Below are 13335 nucleotides of genomic sequence, written 5' to 3' on the forward strand. Positions count from 1 at the left end.
AAGTGGTGCACCGGTGGTAATGCCAATGTGGATGTTGGAATTGAGCCTGTCTCCCTCTACTGGGATCTCTTCATTCATTCCATTTTTTTATTATAGATTTTTTTTAGGTACACTACTGTTAGCAATTTATGTTATTCTTCAATAACACAAACTCCAAAGCAAATTAGGGGGAGAAAAATTGGTTTATTCAGAAAGGACAAATCAAGATGTTATGCTGGAAGGTAGATGTTCAGTCCCCACTGAACAAAGGAACATGATGCCATTTATAACATCCCACCCTAGCTTGGGGTTGCCCAATCAGAAGTCCTTGCAGTACAACTTGGCCAATAGCCAAATAACAAGTATCCTGCTCTCGAGTCAATGAAAACCTGGCACACGTAGCACACGTCACTGAGTTGAGGAGTGACATTCCACAGATTCTAACATATGTTGAACTGAAACCCAACTCTTATTTACAATTCACTATTGACCATTAGTACTCCAGTTTTTAATCATCTCATCCTCTGCGCTGTGTATTTATTTTCTAAATATTCTTATACTACCGTTCAAAAGTTTGGGGTCACTTAGAAATGTCCTTGTTTTTGAAAGAAAAGCACATTTTTTATCCATTAAAATAACATAAAATTGAGCCGAAATACAGTGTAGACATTGTTAATGTTGTAAATGACTAGTGCAGATCGAAACGGCTGATTTTGAATGGACAGAGGCCCATTATCAGCAACCATCACTCCTGTGTTCCAATGGCACGTTGTGTTTGCTAATCCAAGTTTACCATTTTAAAAGGCTAATTGATCATTAGAAAACGCTTTTGCAATTATGTTAGCACAGATGAAAACTGTTGTCCTGCTTAAAGAAGCAATCAAATGTGCCTTCTTTAGACTAGTTGAGTATCTGGAGCATCAGCATTTGTGGGATCAATTACAGGCTCAAAATGGCCAGAAACAAAGACTTTCTTCTGAAACTTGCCAGTCTATTCTTGTTCTGAGAAGAATAGACTGGCGAGAAATTGCCAAGAAACTGAATATCTTGTACAACGCTGTGTACTACTCCCTTCACAGAACAGCGCAAACTGGCTCTAACCAGAATAGAAAGGAGTGGGAGGCCACGGTGCACAAGTACATTAGAGTGTCTAGTTTGGGAAACAGACGCCTCACAAGTCCTCAACTGGCAGCTTCATTAAATAGTCCTCGCAAAACTTCAGTCTCAACGTCAACAGGGAAGAGGCGACTCCGGAATGCTGGCCATCCAGGTAGAGTTGCAAAGAAAAAGCCATATCTCAGACAGGCCAATAAAAAGAAAAGTTTAAGATGGGAAAAAGAACACTGGACAGAGGAACTCTAACTGGCCTGTGAATTATCTGAGGAAAACATATTTCATATCTCCTATTGCATTGGAATAACATAAAAATGATAACATATACAGTACATTCCATAACCTGCATCCCATAACCTGCATTATTGGCCATTATTCCCAGGCAACTCAATAAACTCAACTAGAGAAATGCATCAGGTCTTATAGCTAGTCTAAAAAAGTCTTAAAAAGTCATTTGACTAAAAGAGAATTTCCCCAAGAGCTCTCCTCTTGAAAGTGAATCCAAGCTGCTCCCCAAAACTGCACTAATCCCTCTACAGCAGTTTGCTATGGGGATCCATTTTTTTTCTTCTTAGTGTCTCTCTTCAGGTTGACTTGTTGTTGTTGACCCTGCGCTCCTCTTTCCACTGTCTTCTCCTGAGTAGATCCCAGAGTCCTGACTGGAGCTGCCTTGTCCTCTCTGGATGGAGGAGGAGCCACTGTCCTGCTCCGCCTCAACATCTCCCTGACCCTTGACCTGTTGCTGTTGACCCTGGCTTGTCTGCTCTACCTGTACAGCCATCACAACTGTGACCGCACAGCTCTCCTCCCGAGGCAGGAGGAGAAGGGATATTGGATCCTGTGTGTTATGCAGTATACCGCTGGGAAATGTGTGCTTTGAGACAATACTTTTTCTCTTTTTGTGGCATCTGTAGACAGGCACTATTGTCATCAGACCGACACAGCCCAGAAGAGCCAGCAACACCTTCCACACCGGAGGTTGTCCTTAGAGGGACAAACAGAGCAGGCGTCAATATAGATGTTAAGCTCAAATCTGAAAGATCCCTTTTTCAGGGACAATGTGGATTTAAATGTAATGGTGTGTAAATGGTTCTCAATTTTACCCAGGGTCCTCACACACTGTTGCTGCGTGTATGGGCTGGTCTTATTGTACGGTTTGCTGAATGCGTTGACCTGCAGGCAGTACTCTGTCCAGGGCTTCAGCGGGAACAGTGTTCCCTCTGTGGTGTCAAAAACTCTCTCTTGTTTCTGTATGATGGAGACAAAAGCACACCAATAAGACATATGAATAGTGTGAGTACTTGAATTGAATGGTTTGAAAAAACAAAAAGGTGGGACATTGATTGATAAAGCAGTGAGCTCTACATTTTTCAGATATCTCAACAACAAAAAATGTCTCTACTCCAAAGATCAAAATCAAGTTGAAGGACCTTAGACTTAAGCATACATCAAATATGAGGGAGCTTATTATATGGTAATAATTGGCAAATACTGTATGTACAGTTGAAGTCGGAAGTTTACATAACCTTAGCCAAATACATTTAAACTCAGTTTTTCACAATGCCTGACATTTAATCCCAGTAAAAAGTCCCTGTTTTAGGTCAGTTTGGTTCACCACTGTCACAAGCGTCGTTGTAGGTAGACCAAAACGCAGCGGGTATATTTATCATCTTCTTATTTATTGAAGAAAAACACTTGAACAAAACAAACGACGAAAACAGCCCAGTAAGGTGCACAGACTATACTAGGAACAACCACCCACAAACACAAGAGAAAACTAACCCACTTAAATATGGCCTCCAATTAGAGGCAACGACAACCAGCTTCCTCTAATTGGAGGTTGTTCCAAAACCCCAAAATAGAAATAGAAAAACTAGATAAAACACATAGAAATAGAATAACAGAAGAAGAAAAAAAACGAAACACACAAAACAAACACCCCCTGCCACGCCCTGACCAAACTACAATAACAAATAACCCCTTTTACTGGTCAGGACGTGACAACCACTTTATTTTAAGAATGTGAAATGTCAGAATAATAGTAGAGAGAATGATTTATTTCAGATTTGATTTCTTTCATCACATTCCCAGTGGGTCAGAAGTGTACATACACTCAATTAGTATTTGGTAGCATTGCCTTTAAATTGTTGAACTTGGGTCAAATGTTTCGGTGTAGCCTCCCACAAGCTTCCCACAATAAGTTGGGTGAATTCTGGCCCATTCCTCCTGACAGAGCTGGTGTAACTGAGTCAGGTTTGTAGGCCTTCTTGCTCGCACACACCTTCTCAGTTCTGCCCACACATTTTCTATAGGATTGAGGTCAAGGCTTTGTGATAGCCACTCCAATACCTTGACTTTGTTGTCCTTAAGCCATTTTGACACAACTTTGGAAGTATGCTTGGGGTCATTGTCCATTTGGAAGACTAATTTGCGACCAAGCTTTAACTTCCTGACTGATGTCTTGACATGTTGCTTCAATATATCCACATAAATTTCCTCCCTCATGATGCCATCTATTTTGTGAAGTGCACCAGTCCCTCCTACAGCAAAGCACCCCCACAACATGATGCTGCCACCCCCGTGCTTCACGGTTGGGATGGTGGTCTTCGGCTTGCAAGCCTCCCCCTTTTTCCTCCAAATATAATGATGGTCATTATGTCCAAACAGTTCTATTATTGTTTCATCAGACCAGAGGACATTTCTCCAAAAAGTATGATCTTTGTCCCCATGTGCAGTTGCAAACCGTACTCTGACTTTTTTTATGGCTATTTTGGAGCAGTGGCTTCTTCATTGTTGAGTGGCCTTTCAGGTTATGTCAATATAGGACTCGTTTTACTGTGGATATAGATACTTTTGTACCGGTTTCCTCCAGCATCTTCACAAGGTCCTTTGCTATTGTTTTGTGAATGATTTGCACTTTTTGCACCAAAGTATGTTTACATTTTAGTCATTTAGCAGACGCTCTTATCCAGAGCAACACAATTTCATTTCATGCATTTTTTTTTTGTACTGGCCCCCCGTGGGAATTGAACCCACAACCCTGGCGTTGCACACACCATGCTGGCGTTGCAAACATAATGCTCTACCAACTGAGCCACAGGGAAGATTTTAATCTCTAGGAGACAGAACGCGTCTCCTTCCTGAGCGGTATGACAGCTGCGTGGTCCCATGGTGTTTATACTTGCGTACTATTGTTTGTACAGATGAACATGGTACCTTCAGGCGTTTGGAAATTGCTCCCAAGGATGAACAAGACTTGTGGAGATCTACAATCTTTTTTCTGAGGTCTTGGCTGATTTCTTCTGATTTTCCCATGATATGAAGCAAAGAGGCCCTGAATTTGAAGGTAGGCCTTGAGGTACACCTCCAATTGTTTAAAGGCACAGTCAACTTTGTGTATGTAAACTTCTGACCGGAGTTGCCAGAAGAATTGTGATACAGTGAATGATAAGTGAAATAATCTGTCTGTAAACAATTGTTGGAAAAATTACTTGTGTCATGTACAAAGTAGATGTCCTAACTGACTAGCCAAAACTATAATTTGTTAACAAGAAATTTGTGGAGTGGCTGAAAAACGAGTTTAAATGACTCCAACCTAAGTGTATGTAAACTTCCGACTTCAACTGTATGTATTGTCGTGTTAGGGTCTTATTTTTCAGAGTAAATAACTCACGGACACTAGAGAAGCTTAACCAAGTTTAATTCTTCCCAAAGGGTCGACACCGCTGTATTCAGACAAAAAAGCATTTCTCACAATCACTGGTATATATATCCCACTTAAGACACTCTTTCTCTCCAATCCTTACATCTTATGGTTCCACAGGAAGAGGGTAGTAAACCCTTATTACTCCCTTCAGGGGATCTGACCTGACCTCCTGACCTCAACCCCTCCTTCACCTAATCCACAGATGTCCATTTGCTTCCCTATAGCAATCCTTTGATCTCCTCCCATCCACCCAACACATTCCAAAGCAATCTGTCTTTCTACAGAGAACCATTAACTTCTGGCATAAAACCCAGTCTCTTTCACCCCTTATATTCTATGCTTCTGAGTTATCATTTATTTAATGTCTCAATGTTCAAAGTTTAGCCGATTCCAACAGTCATGACGTGGACCTTTCTGGATGTAGATCATGGCTCCCAACCCCCCCCCCCCACCCCCCACAATTTCAATGTGGAGGTGACATTCACCACGCTGGAAGGATACATTTTGACTATACCAGCCAGAATACAGCATGAGCTGAGTATGGCAACTTGGTATCAACTTTGAACTCTTATTCACTAAAGAAGTGATACATCCAAGAAGTTGAGTTATCATCAGCAGCTGTAAACGTGCGTGGCCTAGGAAAGGACAGACATTCTCTTCAGAATGACAGGGTACTACAACGTATCCGTTCTACCACACGACGACAGACTACAATGTATCCGCCCTACGACCAGAGGTATTCTTCAAAGGACATGGGAGATCTCTGCTGGGCAACCCAGCCTTCCATCTTCGAACAATCTATCGAAGCGCAGCTCAGAGTAAATATATTTCTTAAATTTTCCTTTTTCAAATGGGCGGTTATTTAGAATGCATAAGATTCTGTATTTACAATAGCATAGCTTCATAAGGTCCGATAGAGACACAATCCTTTTGTTCCTCAGTCTTCCCGCTCTTTCATTCAAACCCAACCCCCTTTCTTTGTGTAACCAGCCGTCATATCGGTTTTGTACGCTAGGGACGTTTTCTTATGATATATTTAGTAATCAATGTATGATCCATCCTGTGTGATTATTTAGGTATTAGTAAATAAATAATTCAACCAAATTTTGTATTGCTGATTCAACTTGTTAGCCAGGGTTCGTGAAGATAACCAAGAATTTTACGACGTTCAGATGAGACTGAATAAGGTGACGATTAATACTTGACTGCTATTGAAATAAAAGATTTAAAGATCTGTTAGTTTATTTGGAAGATAACAGCTCTATAAACATTCTTCCGTGGTGCCCCGACTTCCTAGTTAATTACATTTACATGATTAGTTTAATCAGGTAATATTAGAGAATTGATTTGATAAAATAGCATGTCATATATAATGTAATCCATAGTAAAGACACGACAGTATGTATGTAACAGATGGATTAAGAGAGAAAACCACCAAAGCTCCTTCACTTCCTGTTTCCTGCCCTTCTCGCGCTTTTCTAGGTCACATGGCCCAACCACACAACAGGGGACAATAACACAAGTGAGTCACTTGAGGATAGGCATTGAAGAGTGAACAAAGAAGAAATGGAAACCTTTTCTTCATCTTTGCAGGCTTCAAATATACCAAAAACTTGTTTAATCTGGAAACCTTTGAAAAGGCAATGCAGTGCGTCCCTTTTAGACAGAGGACATGTTACACCACACCCCCCGGTCTCTTATCACAGCATATCCAGCTGCTAGACTTCAAAGAAAGGACAGCAAAGTTTGTTTTATAACTGGTTTGGAGGATATTATGTTATGAGAAAGGTCAGTGGAGTGGCGTTATTTGCTTGTGCACATGAGATGACATTTGTCTGGCACTCCGCCGGTGCTTCCGAAAGAGCTGTTCACTGCGGTTTGCCGTTTATTCCCATCTTAACACAACTCCTACCACCACTCTACTTGTGAATCATCACGACTACTTAACCATAAAAGCCTAGCTGTTGAAGTGAGTCCTGACCTTGCTGGGTGAATGTTTCTCCCAATACTGCAGACTGAAGGACATGACCAACAAAGAGCTCATGGGGGTGTTGTCCTCCGCCATTGGCTCCCTGAAGCTCACTGTTAACATGGCGTCCCCTGGATCGAACGTCACATTGGACGGGGGGCCCAGGGCCGCTGTAACACAGGAACAAACACTGCTGTCAATGGCTACATCACAGCCTTCACTACAACAACCTATGGCACTTGAGCACATGCTGTTTTTAGTCTGTAGGCTAGCATTGTTCCACTTACAGACATGATTAAAATTATCAACAAACTCAAATAGACCACAGTAATGTGAATCAGGAGTGTTTTGGATTCCTGTGTAGGTCAGTTGTTAGAGCATAGCACTTGCAACGCCATGGTTGTAGGTTAAATTCCCACAGTGGACCAGTACGAAAATGTATACACCTACCACTAAGTTTTGCCTGGATAAGAGCATCTGCTAAATGACAAAAAATGTGTTGGAGCTGGGCTGAAACAAAAGCTTGCACACAGCCACAAAGTGTGCATGTCCAGTTACGGATGTTGTTGGCCTCACCATGTTCATCAGGAATGAACTTCAGCCAGTACCAGTCTGACATCTGACCCCTGCCCTCGGCCCTCACTCTCAGTATGTATCCATTGTTGAAGTCCAGCTCCTTAGAGAAGTCGCATCTCTCCTCACTTATCCTGACACACACCCCTGTGTAGGACTGTGCATGAGAACTATGAGGAGACAGAGAGGAAAAATGTCTAGCTTGTTGGTGGGGTTCATTCAAGTACCAGACAGCATGCTTGAAGCAGAGTAAAAATGGAAAGTAAACATATTTTTTACTGAAATAAATATGTACCTTTTATTGTCCTGGAGTAGGAAAGGCTCTTGGTACTCACAATGTGTATTGAGCGGTGAACGTGATGTTGTGATTGGCCATGGAGTGATTCCGGTCCCATATCATAATGTATCGAGTGTTCACTGCATCCATCCTCACATTATAAGGTATAGGCAGTGCAGCAAACACTGAGGGAAACAACGCCAGAATCATGTCAGAATTCAGATGTTCTTTAGTATCACAGCAGTGTTGATGTTATAGTAACGTTATAGCAGAGGTGGCGGACAATGACGACATTACACCAACATCTAGCCCTACTGAGACTTTTTAGTCTGCTGGAGCAGTATCACTCTAAGACATGATAAAGCTGTTGTGGAAGGAGTGTGAAATGAATAGAATTCGAATTAATGTGGTCAAGATATGAACCACTCATAACACACCTTTGCTTGGACGAGACAGTTTACTGACATGTAGCACAGGATGTTGAGAAAGAAAAGGAAACCAAGACGTCTTGTTTTATTATGTTATGTACATCGTTTTTAAACCCGTGTGGCTGCTTATCCTAAATCTGCAAAGATCGGTACAGTACAGAGAATACACAAGGACTATACACGATTAACATTGCAAGCTTTTAGATTAACCTGTAACACTTGTTAAGGTGTGATTTATTTTAATCAAAATGTCTATTCACCGCTCAATCATTGCAAAAATAAGCCGAGTGGAGCGGTCTGTCGTTTCGCTTTCATTTTGAATCAAAAGACTTACCGGTGTATGCAAGGAGAAAAACTGGCCATGCAAATAGGCGTAATATCATATCTTAATCCCTGGTCTTGATCGCTTCCCTCCCCTCTATTTCCACGTCGGTCCTTCAGTCACTGCGACAAGACCTCTCAAGGACGCCCGGCATTGTGTTGTTCTCATTATACCCTACGCACGTGGAAGCGTGTGTTCACGATCGAAACTTCCTGCCCCAGTATAACTCATCTAGAAACCAACCACACACACAGGAAATCAAAAAAGTACAGTGCTAAAAGTTAGTCACTGTCTGGAAGTGGCAGCACGCATTCTCAATGCCACACTTGGCCGATACTGATTTAAATATATAAAAAAGTGAAATCACAAATGTAACAGAGGTCAAGTTCACAGCTGCAACATCAATTAATCAGTATGCAATCAAACACTTAGGCAAGATGTATGAGGTGAGAGTTAATTACTTTAATATGAATGAAACTCAATTTGGATGCAATAATACAGCATGTTCAGTATTGTACAGCATGACCAAAGATATAAATGAAGACAACCATTGTTTTGTGGATAAGAGCGTCTGCTAAATGACTTAAATGTAAATGTAAATGTAAATGTAATGTTTTGTGCACACTATTCACCAGGACTACTTTCAGTGACCATTTTAGCATGTCAATCTTGGTGAGGCAAACATGTTATTTTAGATGCATGCCAGCGAAGGCACTACAAAACTCTAAACAATACATGAAATGCACTATAACACTACACCAAACACGATCAAGACACGCAGGTTAAAATATCAAAACAAACTCTGAACCAATGACATTAATTTGGGGACAGGTCTAAAAGCATTAAACATGTATGGAAATTTACCTAGTTAGCTTGCACTTGCTATGTAATTTGTCCTATTTAGCTAGCTTGCTGTTGCTAGCTCATTTGTCCTGGGATATAAACATTGAGTTGTTATTTTACCCGAAATGCACAAGGTCCTCTATTCCGACAATTAATCCACACATAAAATGGTCAACCGAATCGTTTCTAGTCATCTCTCCTCCTTCCAGGAGGATGCATGGCTCTCGACCTTCGCCTCTCCTGAGTCCGTACAGGAGTTGCAGTGACGAGACAAGACTATAACTACCAATTGGATATCACGAAATTGGGGAGAAAAAAGGGGGAAAATAAAAATAAATAGAAAGGACTTCTATTTTAGCCCTTGGCAACGCAGACGCTCGTTGATGCGCGCGAGCAGTGTGGGTGCAATAATTGAATAACATAGATTTCTAAATTGATTTTGCAACGCTCGTGCCCGCCACGCGAGTGGTGTAGTCAGGGTAGGGTAAAACTCTAAAATTCAAGCCCCTTGGGTGCTGCCATAGAGTTACATTAGAAGTGCCCATCCAAGAAGGCTAGAGGTCATTGGCCACAGATATGTGATCTGACGTAACTTTATCTAAAGTAGCTTTGATTGGACGTATCATGTCAACATCATACTTTCAAAATCTTAGCTAGCAGTCATCATTATGAACCAAGTCGACAATCTACTGGCAAATCCTAACTGCAAGCATTGCAAAGCAATCACTAGCCTGCTATTCAGTGGAGTGGCTGTGTGGTCCCAAGTCTGGGATTAAGGGTGTCTTTTCCAAACTTAAAATGATAAAACATTCAACATTGGCATGCTTCATTGACAGCATGGCCATAGTTTGTAAATCTCAATTGAGTTTAAATGCATTTGGCTAAGGTGTACATAAACTTCTGACTTCAACTGTACAGGCATGTAATACAAAGAGCTGTTTGTAGCTGGTTATAATAAAGCATAGGAAATGCACATGTGTATTGGCTTCGGTTTTGAGGCTTTAGCTGATATACATTATGGTTATTTGTTGGAAATATTTTATGCCACTTTTATCAACTTAAGTGACGCTGATCATTTCCACTTGTTTAACTTTGACAAAATGTTGTTGTATTTATAATGAAAAACCTCTAGGAGGTATTTGTTCGACAGGGGAGTTTTCACCTCAGAGAACAAATGCATCAATAAACATAGACCTTTAAATAAATCACACACAAGGAGATTCAGTTCTTCTTTAAGACTCAGGGGTCCAACCAGCAACAGTTGGAGCAAAGCACCTTTCATGACAAAGAGGAAGTCAAATAAATGAGGTCTCAGAAAGAAAACATGACACTATTCTTGATTTCAGATTCTATAAGAATCATAAAAAAGGACAAACTAATGCATTTAACATTTACATAAAAACCAACATGCACGATGGGCTTCGTTTCGAAGATATCTTGACTGGACAAACTTGAGGTTGATTATCTGCACCATACTTGTGATTGAAAATGTTAAAATTTAACCCCGTTTAAACTGACGAACTACCCTGTTTCCCCATGAATTCCTTCATTTATTTTTAATGGGGATTACCGCTTTAGTTACAGTATAGGGGAACACACAACATCTTGCAACAGCAGCAGTCATGCATGCCAATGGACCAACGGTCACAGAATTTGCTGGAAAAAGAAGGCATGCCATTGGCAGTGACCAGCACTGTCTGACATGTAGTTTGGAGCACGCCCATCTCACGACACCATGCCTCTACACTCTTCCAGCATGGCCATAGAAAAGAAAGGTGGGCTGGGGTCTTGTTGATTTTCTTAATCTGATAGATGCTCCTTCCTCTCCCACCTTTAATATTGTTTCTATGCCCTTAAACACCGAGCAACATGGGATTCCAAGAACAACCCAGGCACAAATTCACAACTGTCATGGTGAACAGGTAGAATAAAGACAAACAGGAATCACATTAATAACATACCATCCTGTCACAAGTTGGCTATGGATGATACCTTGAGTAGGGGTGTAACGGTTCACAGAACCCAGTTTTGGGGTCACGCTACGGTTCGGATTTGGTACAGCGGGAAAATGTCAACAGTTACTGTAGTTCATTTTTGTTTATTTAAGAAAATACAAAGTGTGGGTATCAGGAATACCCACACTTTGTATTTTCTTAAATGAAAACACATGATTACGCAACAACACTAAAATAAAGTGCAATATGCGTGTGAAATCAACATGTAAACATGGCTCAGACATTGTATAAGCCTATGCTATAAGGTTTTCTTACAAAGAGAAAAATATGTGCACTTGTGTGACTCTCATAAAGGGGGCATGTCTGTAGCGCGGTACTTTTCATTTCCCAGTTGAGGGTAATGTGAAGGGCTGTCACTTAAGTAGCTCTCCGTAGCCATCTGTAGTAAGCACAACACAGGGTGCATTGGCCTATTTATTGACAACTTCTGTTTCAGCTTGCTTATATAGAGTGGGTACTACCCATCTGCTGAAATGGGTGCGAGTGGGTGAAGTTCGTAACGTGCCTCGAGCACTTTCAGGAAGCGCCTTATTGTTCTCAACCACCGAGAATGGGCGCGTTTCCATGGCAATAAACATGCCTATCGCGCTTGTCATTTATTTATTTTGGCCCGGTCAGAATCAGCTGCGAAGGGCTGCTTGAATGCAGTGGGGAGACGAAGTTGCGTTGTTTTTTTGCGTTGCCGTCTTGTTCTGGTGGTAGGAATACTGGGGTGATGTCGGCGTAACTGTGTCAACATGTTTGAGGTGTTGGCAGCTGCATAGGCTATTCTCTTTCAGCACTGGCAACATACTATGTGTCCATCCCGGCAATAATCTTACTGGGAAGCCAAAATGTTCCCAAACTGGTGATGGAGAATCCTCCTGGTTTATCGATCCCACCACTCGCCATTGGACAGAACTATTTCCTAGCTGCGCCTCACAAAAAGGACAGTTAGAAATCCGTCAATTAAGATTCAAATTGTAATTACAACGTGCACATTCTGTTGTCTCTAGTTGTTTTAAAGGAATAGCCTGAAATGTTTTTTTTTGTTGCTCAGATTTACCCAAGAGGCATACAATGCAGTGTAGATGTAGCCTATAGGCCTAGTGAGATATCCACGTACAGTACCAGTCAAACGTTTGGACACACCTACTCATTCCAGGGTTTCTTGATTTTTACTATTTTCTACATTGTAGAATAAAAACTATGAAATAACAGATATGGAATCAAGTAGTAACCAAACAAGTGTTAAATCAAAATATTTTATATTCTTCTAAGTAGCCACCCTTTGCCTTGATGACAGCTTTGCACATTCTTGGCATTCTCAACCACCTTCATGAGAAATGCTTTTCCAACAGTCTTGAAGGAGTTCCCACATATGCTGAGCACTTGGCTGCTTTTCCTTCACTCTGCGGTCCAACTAATCTGAAACCATCTCAATTGGGTTGAGGTCGGGTGACTGTGGAGGCCAAGTCATCTGATGCAGCATTCCATCACTCTCCTTCTTGGTCAAATAGCCCTTACACAGCCTGGAGGTGTGTTTTGGGTCATTGTCATGTTGAAAAATGAATGATAGTCCCACTAAGTGCAAACCGATGGGATGGCGTATCGCTGCAGAATGCTGTTGTAGCCATGCTGGTTAAGTGTGCCTTGAATTCTAAATAAATCACAGACGGTGTCACCAGCAAAGCACCCCCACACCATCACACCTCCTCCATGCTTTACGGTGGGAACTACACATGCGATCATCCATTCACCTACTCTCCGCCTCAAAGACACATCGTTTGGAACCAAAAATCTTAAATTTGGACTCATCAGACCAAAGGACAGATTTCCACATGGTCTAATGTGCAATGCTCGTGTTTCTTGGCCCAAGCAAGTCTCTTCTTATTATTGGTGTCCTTCAGTAGTGGTTTCTTTGCAGCAATTCAACCATGAAGGCCTGATTCACGCAGTCTCCTCTGAACAGTTGATGTTGAGATGTGTCTGTTACTTGAACTCTGAAGCATTTATTTGGGTAGCAATTTCTGAGGCTGCTAACTCTAATGAACTTATCCTCTGCAGCAGAGGTAACTATGGGTCTTCCTTTCCTGTGGCGGTCCTCATGAGAGCTGGTTTCATCATAGCG

At 41.4% G+C, this 13335-nt stretch overlaps 1 protein-coding gene across 1 annotated transcript; it reads right to left on the minus strand.

The window, feature by feature from the left end:
- Window positions 1–1651: 1651 nt before the first annotated feature.
- LOC115155983 (interferon alpha/beta receptor 1a) lies at window positions 1652–8632 on the minus strand. The gene is made up of 6 exons (XM_029703132.1): window positions 8380–8632; window positions 7676–7802; window positions 7344–7510; window positions 6780–6937; window positions 2196–2340; window positions 1652–2076 (listed from the first exon to the last, which is right to left on the minus strand). Exons 1-6 carry the CDS (start codon window positions 8426–8428, stop codon window positions 1664–1666), a joined length of 1059 nt encoding a protein of 352 aa, XP_029558992.1. The 5' UTR covers window positions 8429–8632; the 3' UTR covers window positions 1652–1663.
- Between the last annotated feature and the right edge of the window lie 4703 nt (window positions 8633–13335).

This window comes from Salmo trutta, chromosome 20 (assembly GCF_901001165.1).
Source record: "Salmo trutta chromosome 20, fSalTru1.1, whole genome shotgun sequence".
NCBI classification, from domain to species: Eukaryota; Metazoa; Chordata; class Actinopteri; order Salmoniformes; family Salmonidae; genus Salmo; species Salmo trutta.